Source organism: Salmo salar, chromosome ssa09 (assembly GCF_905237065.1).
Source record: "Salmo salar chromosome ssa09, Ssal_v3.1, whole genome shotgun sequence".
Lineage (NCBI taxonomy): Eukaryota > Metazoa > Chordata > Actinopteri > Salmoniformes > Salmonidae > Salmo > Salmo salar.
The window spans coordinates 129,110,307-129,124,935 of NC_059450.1; the positions used below are offsets into that span (position 1 = coordinate 129,110,307).

At 43.3% G+C, this 14,629-nt stretch overlaps 1 protein-coding gene across 4 annotated transcripts in view; it reads right to left on the minus strand.

Annotated features, from left to right (window-relative positions):
- The window catches only part of LOC106612833 (LIM domain kinase 1), an 80,651-nt gene that overhangs the window by 12,522 nt on the left and 53,500 nt on the right, over nt 1–14,629 (minus strand). For 3 of the 4 annotated variants that reach the window (XM_014214385.2, XM_014214386.2, XM_045724595.1), the window contains 5 exons: nt 4,150–4,259; nt 2,866–3,066; nt 2,161–2,266; nt 1,684–1,880; nt 940–1,129 (listed from right to left, as the gene is read on the minus strand). In XM_014214385.2, coding sequence (XP_014069860.1) covers nt 940–1,129; nt 1,684–1,880; nt 2,161–2,266; nt 2,866–3,066; nt 4,150–4,259 — 804 coding nt within the window. Of the gene's footprint in view, nt 1–939; nt 1,130–1,683; nt 1,881–2,160; nt 2,267–2,865; nt 3,067–4,149; nt 4,260–13,877; nt 14,142–14,629 lie in introns of those variants that run through there. The other variant, XM_014214388.2, reaches the window with a different exon arrangement.

Here is a 14,629-nt window from a genome sequence, read left to right on the forward strand (position 1 = left end):
TGTCTTGAACGCAAGAACAAAACGCAGCTATTTGGATATAACTATGGATTATTTGGAACCAAAACAACATTGGGTGTTGAAGTAGAAGTCCTGGGAGTGCATTCTGATGAAGAACAGCAAAGGTAATCCAGTTTTTCTTATAGTAAAATCTGAGTTTGATGAGTGCCAAACTTGGTGGGTGTCAAAATAGCTAGCCATGATGGCCGGGCTATCTACTTAGAATATTGCAAAATGTGCTTTCACCGAAAAGCTATTTTAAAATCGGACACCGCGATTGCATAAAGGAGTTCTGTGTCTATAATTCTTAAAATAATTGTTATGTTTTTGTGAACGTTTATCGTGAGTAATTTAGTAAATTCACCGGAAGTTTTCGGTGGGTATGCTAGTTCTGAACGTCACATGCTAATGTAAAAAGCTGGTTTTTGATATAAATATGAACTTGATTGAACAAAACATGCATGTATTGTATAACATAATGTCCTAGGAGTGTCATCTGATGAAGATCATCAAAGGTTAGTGCTGCATTTAGCTGTGGTTTTGGTTTTTGTGACATTATATGCTAGCTTGAAAAATGGGTGTGTGATTATTTCTGGCTGGGTACTCTCCTGACATAATCTAATGTTTTGCTTTCGTTGTAAAGCCTTTTTGAAATCGGACAATGTGGTTAGATAAAGGAGAGTCTTGTCTTTAAAATGGTGTAAAATAGTCATATGTTTGAAAAATTGAAGTTTTGGGATTTTTGAGGTGTTTGTAATTCGCGCCACGCTCTATCATTGGATATTGGTGAGGCGTTCCGCTAGCGGAACATCTAGATGTAAGAGGTTTTAAGGTGTTGGAATTGTCTCCCAAAATGAAATGCTTTTCCAAGGTCATCTTTATCAGAGAGGACAGTTGAACAGACAATGTCCATGTCATAAGTCATCAGGTTGGTGTGTTTACCTTGATGGCCTGTCCAAAGCAGCCTTTTCCCAGCACCTCTCCATGGATGAGGTCTGAGGGCCGGAAGATCCGGTGCATGCGACTGTTGGAGACGACCCGCAGTGACTCGGAGCGGTTAATGTCCTTCCTCTGAGAGAGAGGGGACGCTGCGTTACTGGAGCACGGAGACTTATCAATACTGTAGCTCCGCCTGGAGAGAGAGGGGGAGAGAGGGAGAGAGAGATACAAGAAGGAAGGGAGTGAGAGGTGGAGAGAAGGAATAAGAGAAAGATGGAACAGACGAAGAAAAATAAATCATCAGCCTCACAGGATCACTGATGGGCATCCATACTGCCCTTCACAGTGTTAAATGATGCTGCCAACCCTGTCATAAGGCATCAGTCTAGCATCTACTACCGTTATATACTAATTATGAAATTGGAGCGACAGCGTGACTACAGTTAGACATTGCTCATCCATTTCGCTGGAGAGCTGAAATAATGTAATGTATGTCAGCCCACACATTTGCACCAATAAAATGTAATTCATGTAAGCTAATTATGTCTAAAATGTGTTTAGTACACGTTGAATGCTTTTATTTCTGCATACATTTATTTAGCTGAAGATTTCATATAAATCTGTATTTTGTTGCGTATTTCTTTCATTTTCTATCCTATTCATACTGTACTTGAAATAAACCAAAACACCATGTCCAAAACAGCATGTATTTGTGCATCTGTAAATATCACTGAGATTAGTCCTTACGTGATCATGCGTGAGCGTAGGTTATTGATGTCTGGGTGTGGGGGTTGGGTGATGGGGAGGATGGGGCTGGGACCGCCAGACAGAGGAGTGATCAGGGGTCCGTCCACCGTCTCCCCCTCTGAACCCCCCTGGTCGTGGGGGTCGTGCTCTATGGTCAACTGGAGCAGACGACTGGTCTCCTGGATGAGCAGGTCAATCTGGTGGAGCGGAGGAAAAATATGATCAGTTTAGCATTAGAATGTAACATAACATGTAGAATCTAGCATAAAATATAGCGTAGCATGGCTAAGAGTGTTCATGTTTTGGTGGAGTGAATGAGATTGCCTCCTAGTGTCTATCAACTCCATGTTCTGTAGATTAAACATGAGTAAGGACTTAAACTTAGATCTTCTAACATCAAGCCTTGAATTTCATTAACATCTCACTAATATTGATGTCTAACAGCAACACAGGTAGAAGAGATGTCAGTTAGGTTACCTCATCGAGAGGAACATTCCTGATGGGTGTTCCGTTGATCTCCAGGATCCGGTCTCCGACATGTATGGAGTTCTTCACATCTGGACTGATCAACTCAGAGTCCACCCTGGAGAAGGAATGAGAGAACACCGATAAGCAGTTGGACACAGATTTAACCTCGATATCCATCTTTCTCCCATTACATTAGCCGAGGCATTACATCATAAGTCTAGGAAGTATGACAGCGTGAGACTTTAGAAAATCTAACATGTACAGAATGGTATACTGGTCCACTGGAAAGATAAAAGACCGGACTGCGTATATACTGCTAGATCCTTTCCATCTCTTTAGTTGTACAAGGACATGGGTATAGTATTTAATCTACCCTGGATTTAAATAACAATGTCCTCTCTTTCCCTCACTTCCATTCTGTGCTTTTCTCTGACTTCCATGTCTCCTGTTCATTCATCTCCAATCCTTCTGTTAGCCTCCCCATCCATTCCCCCCTCGCTTCTTCCCTCCCCCAATCCATCCCTCCCTTGGAGTATTTATTACAATTCTTAATTAAACCAGGAAGTCCCACTGACATAAGGAATAATCTTTTCCCTCTCTTGCTCCCCCTCTCTCTTTCCCTATCCCTCCTTATCTCCACCCTCCCATTGCCTACCTACCCCCCTCTCTCTCCTTCCATCCCTCCTACCCCCCTCATCCTTCCTCTATACTCACTGTGACACCCTGACAGTGTGTTCAGGGCCGTAGCCGTTGGGACTGAGAGGGCTGAGAGGCTGGTCGATGGCGACTGAGATCCCTCTCCGCCCGTCTGTGGAGGCTGGGATGGACACCAGGGTCACCGTGTGAGGGATCCTGGAGCATGGTGAGTCTGACAGGGACACAGGCGTCACAATGGTTTGGTAGTAACAGTGGCCACTGTGGAGGGAGAAGGGGCAGAGACGCAGGGGGAGGTCAGCATAGATAGAATAGACAAGTGTACGAATATCCGTAATGCTATATTAATACAGAAAAATAACAATGAAAATATAATTTGTTCTTATACACAATGGCATTTACACATATTACACTTTTTATTTTGGACATACTACGCTACCATTCAAAAGTTTGGGGTCACTTAAAAATGTCCTTGTTTTTATAAAAGCACATTTTTTGTCCATTAAAATAACATCAAATTGGTCAGAAATACAGTGTAGATATTGTTAATGTTGTAAATGACTATTGTAGCTGGAAACGTCTGATTTTTAATGAGGACAAGTACATTAGAGTGTCTAGTTTGAGAAACCGACGCCTCAACTGGCAGCTTCATTAAATAGTACCCGCAAAACACCAGTCTCAACGTCAACAGTGAAGAGGCAACTCCAGGATTCTGGCCTTCCAATTTGTAATTCGCTCTGGATAAGAGCGTCTGCTAAATGACTTAAATGTAAATGTATTTTAATGGACAAAAAATGTGCTTTTCTTTCAAAAACAAGGACATTTCTAAGTGACCCCAAACTTTTGAACGGTAGTGTAAGTGATCATTTACATTTCTGTGTGTATCACCTGATAGAATGAAATAATATTCTAACATTGTGCCAGAATGTCAAGTGGCAGAATAATGATCTAGTTAACCTCCCATCACAAACACACATCCATTCAGAGCTCACAGGACAATGACTGCTTGCATTTCAACATCCCTTCCTCCCTCCTCGTGTCAGGGTGTGTGTGTGTGTGTGTGTGTGTGTGTCATACAGTACCCCCTTCCTTACCTCATGTCCGTTGCTTCTCTATCCACCACTACCGTTATTTCCACATTTCTATTTCTGCTTTGGGCTACAGTGGCCAGGCTGCACAGCACTGGTGTTACTGTAATAACGTTTTGAACAAATTATAACCTCTCGTCTCCAAGACAAATAATGACCTTCCCTTGAGTCTACTGAATCTCTACACCCTATTAGCACTGACTGAAATATATGAGGATCATTTTATAAATACAGTTGTATGATCACTATAATGTACCAGTATAGTTTGGACCTCTCCACCAGTGCGTAGGTGTCTCCATCTCCGATGAAGGCTCTGCAGTTCAGACAGGTGAAGCATTCTGGGTGGTACTTCTGTTCCCCTGCGACCTAGAAGACACACGCAGAGGGAGGGGTCAGGGTAGGATTCCTAGGTAGGGTTAAGAGTCAGCTAAACAACTTCTTTTCATCCTTTTATTCAACCTTTATTTTAGCAGGTCGGTCAATTGCAAACCAAATTATTCTCTTGCAATGACCACCTGTCTGACCAAGACGGAAAAGCAAGGCAAAGAGAAATCTACAAAACAACACAATGACAGGTCAAACATTAAACAAAGCAAAGAGAATGTACTACAAGTCTACTATAAGTTCACTACTTGTTCAGGTCAGTAGATGCATCGCATCACAATAACAGCAACAAACGGAGAAACAAACTAGGGCAGATGCAGGTTAACCAGTGCAAGGAGGGCTAGATTGCTGTGGCTGATATCAGCGTTATTAGCTTCAGGCTGGTTTCTATCTAGCTCAATCCAATCACTGGCAGAAGCAGGGAGCTGAGAATTGAATTGCGGCTCAAAACAGCAGAACCAGTTAAATTACCAACCACGACTAGATTTGTAAACAAACAGATACCACAGTCACACAGGCTCCTTATATATGCTTATAGGCAAATTGGTCTAAATGATGCCACTTGAGAAAGCTTTTGGCAAAAGGTTTTCCTTATAGCTCACGATATGTATTGTCATTTACTGAAAGATGTAAGACCACTAGGGCCTGACTTACACATGGAATGCTAATCTATACATAGAACCCACCCAGGTAGAATTACCTTAAATGCAAATGGTCAACATCCCTGGTTGGATAGGGCTAATCAGGGCTTTACTTAAACAAGAACCTGGTGACCTTGTAGCTCCTCAAAGACAGAGGTTGACGTTCTCTCTCTCTCTCTCTCTCTCTCTCTCTCTCTCTCTCTCTCTCTCTCTCTCTCTCTCTCTCTCTCTCTCTCTCTCTCTCTCTCTCTCTCTCTCTCTCTCTCTCTCTCTCTCTCTCTCTCTCTCTCTCTCTCTCTCTCTCTCTCTCTCTCTCTCTCTCTCTCTCTCTCTCTCTCTCTCTCTCTCTCTCTCTCTCTCTCTCTCTCTCTCTCTCTCTCTCTCTCTCTCTCTCTCTCTCTCTCTCTCTCTCTCTCTCTCTCTCTCTCTCTCTCTCTCTCTCTCTCTCTCTCTCTCTCTCTCTCTCTCTCTCTCTCTCTCTCTCCGCAGAGGGTTGGGCTTGAGGTGGGTGTGGTAGGCACTCAAGAGCTGCAATGATCTGCAATTCAAATTTCACTGAGGGGGCGTTTTCAGGGATGTGAGAGATGGGAGAATACTGAACAAAGAAGAGTAATCTATGAAATATGAGAAAAAAGAGAGAAATAAAGACTGTTCTGATGAGTTTGGAAAACATTTGTATTTCACCCCCCCATCTCGAGGCTTCCACTGCTGCAAGCCTCATAAAAAAAGTGTGGCACTAGCAACTTCCTTTAAGAGTGGCACAGTGCTTTTAAATGGTCGATAATATAGATACCAACAACAAAAAACAGCCCTATGTCTGCCCCGCCCCCCAGGGAGCATTCCCATGGAAACCAGAGAACCCACACAGAGAGAGTACCCTCGGGCTGCTTGGAGGAAGTCATTGGAACACATTAAGGAATTAATCAATAATAAGTCATTAACATGAGCAGCTCATCCCAGCCACAGGAAAAGCTATGTCTGACTCTGAGCATCTACTGATGCAGAAAGGAATGGAGAGAGAGAGAGAGAGAATAAAAAAGAAAGGGATAAATGGGTTGACTCCATGATCTATGTTTGAACCTTTTTAACCTTGATTGTTCATGTTAACAACAGAGCACAGGGACTCAGAGAGAGAATGAGAAGAGAGAAGGTAATGACTGTGTAATTGGCTTCCATTTGAGCTCTGGAGCAGACGGAACATGAAATGAGTTGGTAAAGAAAAGCAGCCTCAAGGGCTTGTTGAGACACAGTCATTGTGATTTGGAGTGGAGTAGGGAGGGTAAAACAATGACAAGTGGCTGACATCTTCAGTTATGATCACAGTACGTGTAAACACCACATCACAGAGACTCAGAGGGAGGGAGATAAGATTATAATTATAGACATATTAGAGCATGTGCTGTGTTGAGAATGAAGTACAACAAATTATGAAAGATAGGGGTCAAAATGTCTTCTATAGAGTAAAGTCAGATAGTAGAATATGCCTGTGAGCGTGTGTGTAAGTGAGTGAGTGAGTGTGTGTGTGTGCGTGCGTTGATGATTCAGTGTAATATTTCTAGTGGTGATTCAGGTGTTAAATGAACTCTGCAAGTGAACCCTAGTGTTGGTGTTAATAACCCATGTTAAACCAAAACCACACCCATCATTATAATATTTCCCAGCATGCTCTATTGCAGGTTGATTTTTAGAATTGTTTGTTTCAATATCTATGTTTTGCATGTACACTGATTGATTAATCTTATGCTACTCAAATATAAATAACATACATTTTTCTAAACTAATCCAATCTGTTACTTTGTTGCACCAGTTATTGAAATGGTTGTTCCAGTTTAGATGGTTTAGGTAGTCCATATCTTAGTCTTCCCAACCCGGCAGTCAGTCTGAATGCAGGTTGCGACTGAATAAAAATGTCAGATGTTGGATAACCCCACTTTGGTTGGATTCCAATAGGAATTACAAATCACTTTGCAAGCCAAAATAATGTGACTTGCAGGACTGAAAACCAAGAGTTTCAGGCCATTCACTGTGTAGAGTAAAACTAGGCCTTCAAAATACTTGTTGTATTGTGTTAAATAATACATTTTTAATGATAACATATTTGCTTAGGATGTCACTTGATGAAGGTTTCAGGACTGAAAATGGATGAAATCAACAACCATGTCTTTGTCATTAACAAATACAGTCATGGGTGTTAACTCTACAATTCACTTGAACGGCATTCTGGGTAATATGCAAATAAGGCTTTACACTACATTTACATTTTAGTCATTTAGCAGACGCTCTTATCCAGAGCAACTTACAGTAGTGAATGCATACATTTCATACATTCTTTTTTTTTCTTCTCCATACTGGTCCCCCGTGGGAATTGAACCCACAACCCACAACCCTGGCGTTGCAAACACCATGCAAACACCATGCTCTACCAACTGAGCCACACGGGACTACACTAAGCAGTGTGTTAATTTAACACTGAAAAGTGTGGACCCGTATAGACATTGGGCCAGCGTTAAATTTAACACTGTCAGTAGATTTTGCTGTGTGCGTGTGTGTGTACATAATGTGCGTGGGTGGGTTTGTGTGTGTGTGGCAGGCAGTGGCCAGTCTCAGGTGTGAGCCCCCCGTGGGGAGGAGAAGAAGGACAGCTGGATGGAGAGGAAGAGACAGTGTGATGCCTGTCACACTCTGACACTGTGGCTGCTGCCATTTGTCGACCCCCGCCCCGCCCCCTCCTTTCCTACACACTCCACCCCACACACACACTTCTCTCCAACCACATCTGACAACTGACAGCTGCTGCTGCACACGCACAAAGAAAAGACTCCGACATCAAAAGCCTGAGGGACAGAGCAGAGCGAGCGAGAGAGCGAGAGAGAGGAAAAGGGAGAGAAAGAAAGAAAAGATAGAGAAGCTAACAATAACCCTGTACATCTCTCATAGGTGGAAAGTTATATTACCTTTGTCTCACTGATAATTGACTTCATTCACAATAACTCAGAATGAAACTATGTAGCATGAGAAACCTGCCAAAAAATGTGTTAAAAATCTTCAATTTACAATGAGTGGGGATAACTTACAGAACATACTGTAACTACCCACAGCTGGTCTCTTGCTACCTCCCGCACTCTCTCTCTCTCTCTCTCTGTATGTAAGAGAGCCGTGTGGCTTGGTCATGTGGCGCACACAGGACCACTGTCCACAACAATCCAAACCATCAGCACGTTTCCTTTGGGAAGAGTGAGGTCGCCATGGAGAAGCATCTGGAAACAGTGTGTTACCATGGTGAGCTGGAGGGAGGCGGTCACATATTAAGCATGATCCTATAATGAACAATGACTGCACCAGCTGGGGACTTGTGATGAAGATAAAGTAGTGAGAAATGCAATTCATCTGGAAATAGAAAGCAGGAAGTTGCCTGGAACTACTCATATATACAACCAGGCAAATCTTTAATTGGCTTTGTCCAATAACTCATCTCTTCTCCTCTTCCTAAACTGTAAACCAAATCATTGCAAATAAATAGTGTTTATTTGAGGCCTTTCCCAAAGCACAAGTGATAATGCAAATGAGTTCGAACTAGTGTAATAAACTGAGTTCTGTTACACAAGAATGAGGAAATACCCCTGGTGATATTATGATGAGACAGCCATTCAGAAGCTGTCATTTCAGTACTTAAATGTGTCAAAGTTTCAACTTTAAGTGTTTGACGACCCAAACATTATGATGATAAGTTGGGAGGCTAATCCATTTAGTGGTGTGTGTGTGTGGTGTGTGTGTGTGTGTGTGTGTGTGTGTGTGTCTGTTTTCAGACAGCCTGTGGAATGTGTATGGCCCATGTTGGACCAATCAGAGGTATTTATGACCCTCTGGTGTCACAATGACACTCTCAGGTTCTCCGGTGTAAACAACAGATGAGGGGGGAGGGAGGGGGCTAGGGAAGTTAGGGAGTCTCCATATTGAGTTTAGGACATTTTCTGCTTGCAAAACTATTGGAACTTTAGCCAGTTGTTCACTTATGTTTCCTGTATGGACTTCCAGTTATACTGATGCATTGTGGGCCTGTGGAGGGTCTTGCCGATATAGTGATATGGATGTGTGGAGAGTCATGGAGACTATAAAACACTAGCAACATAAGGTATGACCGCTTACGTCAGTTAACCTGATGTAAACACTACACCACGCACGCACACAGTCACACGCACGCACACATTCTCATTTAAACTGATATTAGCCCACACTGCCATGACTTCACTAACCCATCCCAGGCAGGATAAATCTATAACAATGACCTAATCCTAACACACCATGATGTGATGCAGAGCTGGCACAGAGGGGATCCGGTTGGTGTAACTAACCACATTATGGGAGACCTGGCGATGATTAGCTATTCCAGTGACCTATTGAGGTTCAGGGCTTCTCAACCTTTTCTGTTTTTGAGGCCTTCTGAGGCTGACAAGTAAGTACACATAAAACCAATAAACCACCAGCAAGAATTCACACAAGAACTATGACAGAAAACAAGTACTTTTCATGCTACACAAGCTGATGTTGACATCAGGAATTGGTTACATCAGCAGCACATTCAGCAGTTAACAGATACTCCTGATACCCCAACGAGAGTGAATTCTAGGTAAAATTCCAAAAATGCTTTATGGGGGATTCCAAATTCCAAAGCCATTCGGGCCATGCATGTTGAGGTGCTGGAGGATCAGGATCAGTCAAATCTCCATATAACAAATGGATAGAACGTCTATAATATAGAAACCTGCATTTAAATCAATTCATCAAGCAATGAAATTTGGCTTTTCAATTTCCATACCAAACCTAAACTGTGGAGAGAAGAGAAGTGGAGCATGGCCTGGATCTTGAGTAGAAAAAGGACATCACCTCCATCCTATCCACACACTCTCAGAAAAAAGGGTTCCAAAAGTGTTCTTTGGCTGTCCTCATAGGAGAACCCTTTTTGGTTCCAGGTAGAACCCTTTCTGGTTTCATGTAGAACCATGTGTAGAAAGGGTTCTACCTGGAACCAAAAAGCGTTGTTCAAATGGTTCACCTATGGGGACTTCAAGGTTCTAGATGGCACCTTTTTTTCCCCCTAAGAGTTCAGCAGCTCCAATCACCAGTTGGCTTCCCTCCTGTTCACTGCCTTCCTTCCTACTTAGATCTCATTTGGCAACACAGGCTTTCATTTTGTTTCTGACTGCGACTCATTTAGAAAGAATAAACAAAGCAAATATGATTAGACCAGACCAAGTGGCAGAAACAGCACCCAGCAACCCCAAACAGGGCTTGGTTCATGCCTGTTCACTGGAAAACCCCTGTTTACCACTTAGCATCAACAGCATGTTAAGGCCATCCTGTAGCATCAACAGCATGTTAAAGTCATCCTGTAGCATCAACAGCATGTTAAGGTCATCCTGTAGCATCTACAGCATGTTAAAGTCATCCTGTAGCATCAACAGCATGTTAAAGTCATCCGGTAGCATCAACAGCATGTTAAAGTCATCCGGTAGCATCAACAGCATGTTAAAGTCATCCTGTAGCATCAACAGCATGTTAAGGCCATCCTGTAGCATCGACAGCATGTTAAGGTCATCCTGTAGCATCGACAGCATGTTAAGGTCATCCTGTAGCATCAACAGCATGTTAAGGTCATCCTGTAGCATGTTAAGGCCATCCTGTAGCATCAACAGCATGTTAAGGCCATCCTGTAGCATCAACAACATGTTAAGGCCATCCTGTAGCATCAACAGCATGTTAAGGTCATCCTGTAGCATGTTAACACCATCCTGTAGCATCAACAACATGTTAAGGTCATCCTGTAGCATCAACAGCATGTTAAGGCCATCCTGTAGCATCAACAGCATGTTAAGGTCATCCTGTAGCATCAACAACATATTAAGGCTATCATCAACAGCTTGTTAAGGCCATCCTGTAGCATCAACAACATGTTAAGGCCATCCTGTAGCATGTTAAGGCCATCCTGTAGCATGTTAAGGCCATCCTGTAGCATGTTAAGGCCATCCTGTACCATCAACAGCATGTTAAGGTCATCCTGTAGCATCTACAGCATGCTAATGCCATCCTGTAGCATGTTAAGGCCATCCTGTAGCATGTTAAGGCCATCCTGTAGCATGTTAAGGCCATCCTGTAGCATGTTAAGGCCATCCTGTACCATCAACAGCATGTTAAGGTCATCCTGTAGCATCTACAGCATGCTAATGCCATCCTGTAGCATGTTAAGGCCATCCTGTAGCATGTTAAGGCCATCCTGTAGCATCAACAGCATGTTAAGTAAGGCCATCCTGTAGCATCAACAGCATGTTAAGGCCATCCTGTAGCATCAACAGCATGTTAAGGTCATCCTGTAGCATCGACAGCATGTTAAGGTCATCCTGTAGCATCGACAGCATGTTAAGGTCATCCTGTAGCATCAACAGCATGTTAAGGTCATCCTGTAGCATGTTAAGGCCATCCTGTAGCATCAACAGCATGTTAAGGTCATCCTGTAGCATCAACAGCATGTTAAGGCCATCCTGTAGCATCAACAACATGTTAAGGCCATCCTGTAGCATCAACAGCATGTTAAGGTCATCCTGTAGCATCAACGCATGTTAAGGTCATCCTGTAGCATGTTAACACCATCCTGTAGCATCAACAACATGTTAAGGTCATCCTGTAGCATCAACAGCATGTTAAGGTCATCCTGTAGCATCAACAACATATTAAGGCTATCCTGTAGCATCAACAGCTTGTTAAGGCCATCCTGTAGCATCAACAACATGTTAAGGCCATCCTGTAGCATGTTAAGGCCATCCTGTAGCATGTTAAGGCCATCCTGTAGCATGTTAAGGCCATCCTGTAGCATCAACAGCATGTTAAGGCCATCCTGTAGCATCGACAACATGTTAAGGCCATCCTGTAGCATCAACAGCATGTTAAAGTCATCCTGTAGCATCAACAGCATGTTAAGGTCATCCTGTAGCATCAACAACATATTAAGGCTATCCTGTAGCATCAACAGCTTGTTAAGGCCATCCTGTAGCATCAACAACATGTTAAGGCCATCCTGTAGCATGTTAAGGCCATCCTGTAGCATGTTAAGGCCATCCTGTAGCATGTTAAGGCCATCCTGTAGCATGTTAAGGCCATCCTGTAGCATGTTAAGGCCATCCTGTAGCATCAACAGCATGTTAAGGTCATCCTGTAGCATCTACAGCATGCTAACGCCATCCTGTAGCATGTTAAGGCCATCCTGTAGACAACAGCATGTTAAGGCCATCCTGTAGCATGTTAAAGTCATCCTGTAGCATCAACAGCATGTTAAGGTCATCCTGTAGCATCTACAGCATGCTAACGCCATCCTGTAGCATGTTAAGGCCATCCTGTAGCATCAACAACATGTTAAGGTCATCCTGTAGCATCAACAGCATGTTAAGGCCATCCTGTAGCATCAACAACATGTTAAGGCCATCCTGTAGCATCAACAACATGTTAAGGCCATCCTGTAGCATCAACAGCATGTTAAGGCCATCCTGTAGCATGTTAAGGCCATCCTGTAGCATCAACAGCATGTTAACGTCATCCTGTAGCATCAACAGCATGTTAAAGTAATCCTGTAGCATCAACAGCATGTTAAAGTCACCCTGTAGCATCAACAGCATGTTAAGGCCATCCTGTAGCATCTACAGCATGTTAAGGCCATCCTGTAGCATCTACAGCATGTTAAGGTCATCCTGTAGCATCAACAGCTTGTTAAGGCCATCCTGTAGCATCTACAACATGTTAAGGTCATCCTGTAGCATCTACAGCATGCTAACGCCATCCTGTAGCATCAACAACATGTTAAGGCCATCCTGTAGCATTGACAGCATGTTAAGGCCATCCTGTAGCATGTTAAGGTCATCCTGTAGCATCAACAGCATGTTAAGGCCATCCTGTAGCATCTACAGCATGTTAAAGTCATCCTGTAGCATCGACAGCATGTTAAGGCCATCCTGTAGTATGTTAAGGCCATCCTGTAGCATCAACAACATGTTAAGGCCATCCTGTAGCATGTTAAGGCCATCCTGTAGCATCAACAACATGTTAAGGCCATCCTGTAGCATCAACAGCATGTTAAGGTCATCCTGTAGCATCAACAGCATGTTAAGGTCATCCTGTAGCATCAACAGCATGTTAACACCATCCTGTAGCATCAACAACATGTTAAGGCCATCATGTAGCATCAACAGCATCATGATGAGCCACAACTGCTTTAGAACTGCTGTTAATGAAATCAGCAGGATACCTCATGGTCAGTCAATGAAGCTTTGAGTTCCATCTGATGGATAGGTGGACATCCGGTAGAGGCACAGAGAAACCACTGTACTGTCTATACGGTGTGTGTGTGTGTGTGTGTGTGTGTGTGTGTGTGTGTGTGTGTGTGTGTGTGTGGTTGCGTGTACATGTGCCTGTGAGTTTATACTGTGCATATGTACAGTGCAGGCTGCAGGCATCTCAGCACTACAATCAATCTTTAACAAGCCTAGCCTACTGTAGCTGGGGCTCAAAGTATGCTTTATCTAAGGCAGGACCTACTCTAAATATAGACCATGTGAACGCCCCGACACATGTCTATTTCATGAAACAAAAAAACTAAAATTATGAAATAAAAAATGTATATGTCATGGACCCAGTTTGTTAGAGATCATTGCAACCATTTCAACAGGAACATACTGTATCTCTTAACAAGATCATTTTAGGGAACGATACAATATCAATATTGATGTCCTATTTCTACTTAAAACATGCAATAGAGAGAGAGATGGAGACCTAAAACACAAACACAGCAGAATCAGGCCTGCTTACTCAACACAAGCCACTTGAGACAGCCCGACTGCCACCCTGCCAATCAACCGGCTGAAGCTAGCCAAGCCCTTTCACTCCATCACAGTCTACATAGGGAAAGCCATCTTACCTTTCTGTCCCTTTTCCACAGCTTGAGACAGCAAAATCCCCAGAAAAATAAATCTGACACCATGACAGCCTCCCTGCTGCTGCTATCCTTTACAGTCCACTCTACTCCCGGAAAGACTAGTTCATTCTGGTGAGCCCACACTGCTGTCACAACAACACAGAGGCAGAGGCCAAATGAGAGAGAGAGAAAAGGATGAGGAAGAGAGCGAGAGAGAGAAAGAGAGGAGCTGTCCACGCCTTTGCCACTGAGCTCATCTCTGAAACGATGTCACAGGCTGCTCATTCCCCTCCCTCCCTCGTTGCCTCTCTCTCTCTCTCGCTCACTCTAACAAGCAGCAGCCACTCTCTCTCTATGTTTCTATGACCTCATCGTTTCCTGCCTGGTCCAGCCCACCCATGCGCCTGCTGGCTGTGTCTCCTCTCTGATGTCTTCAGAAAATACCCCCCTCCTATATTTCTCCCTCTTTCTTCCCCCATCCCCTTTCCCTAGTCCCCCCTATTCCAAACCTCCTCTAGCTCAGTCACAGATAACAGGCGATCATATTTAATACTCTGTCGGAAATGTAAAATAAAAAAAAGGGGGCCAGCCAAAGCCCTCACGCAACACCACCATGTCATCTAACATTGCTTGCATTAATGGGCTTACTGTACTAATGGGAAGGATGACAGACTGATTCTACAAATGTAGGATCTTAATTTGAGCCAGTTTGCTACAGCGGGAAAATAATCCTGCAGCAACAGGAAATGTGAATT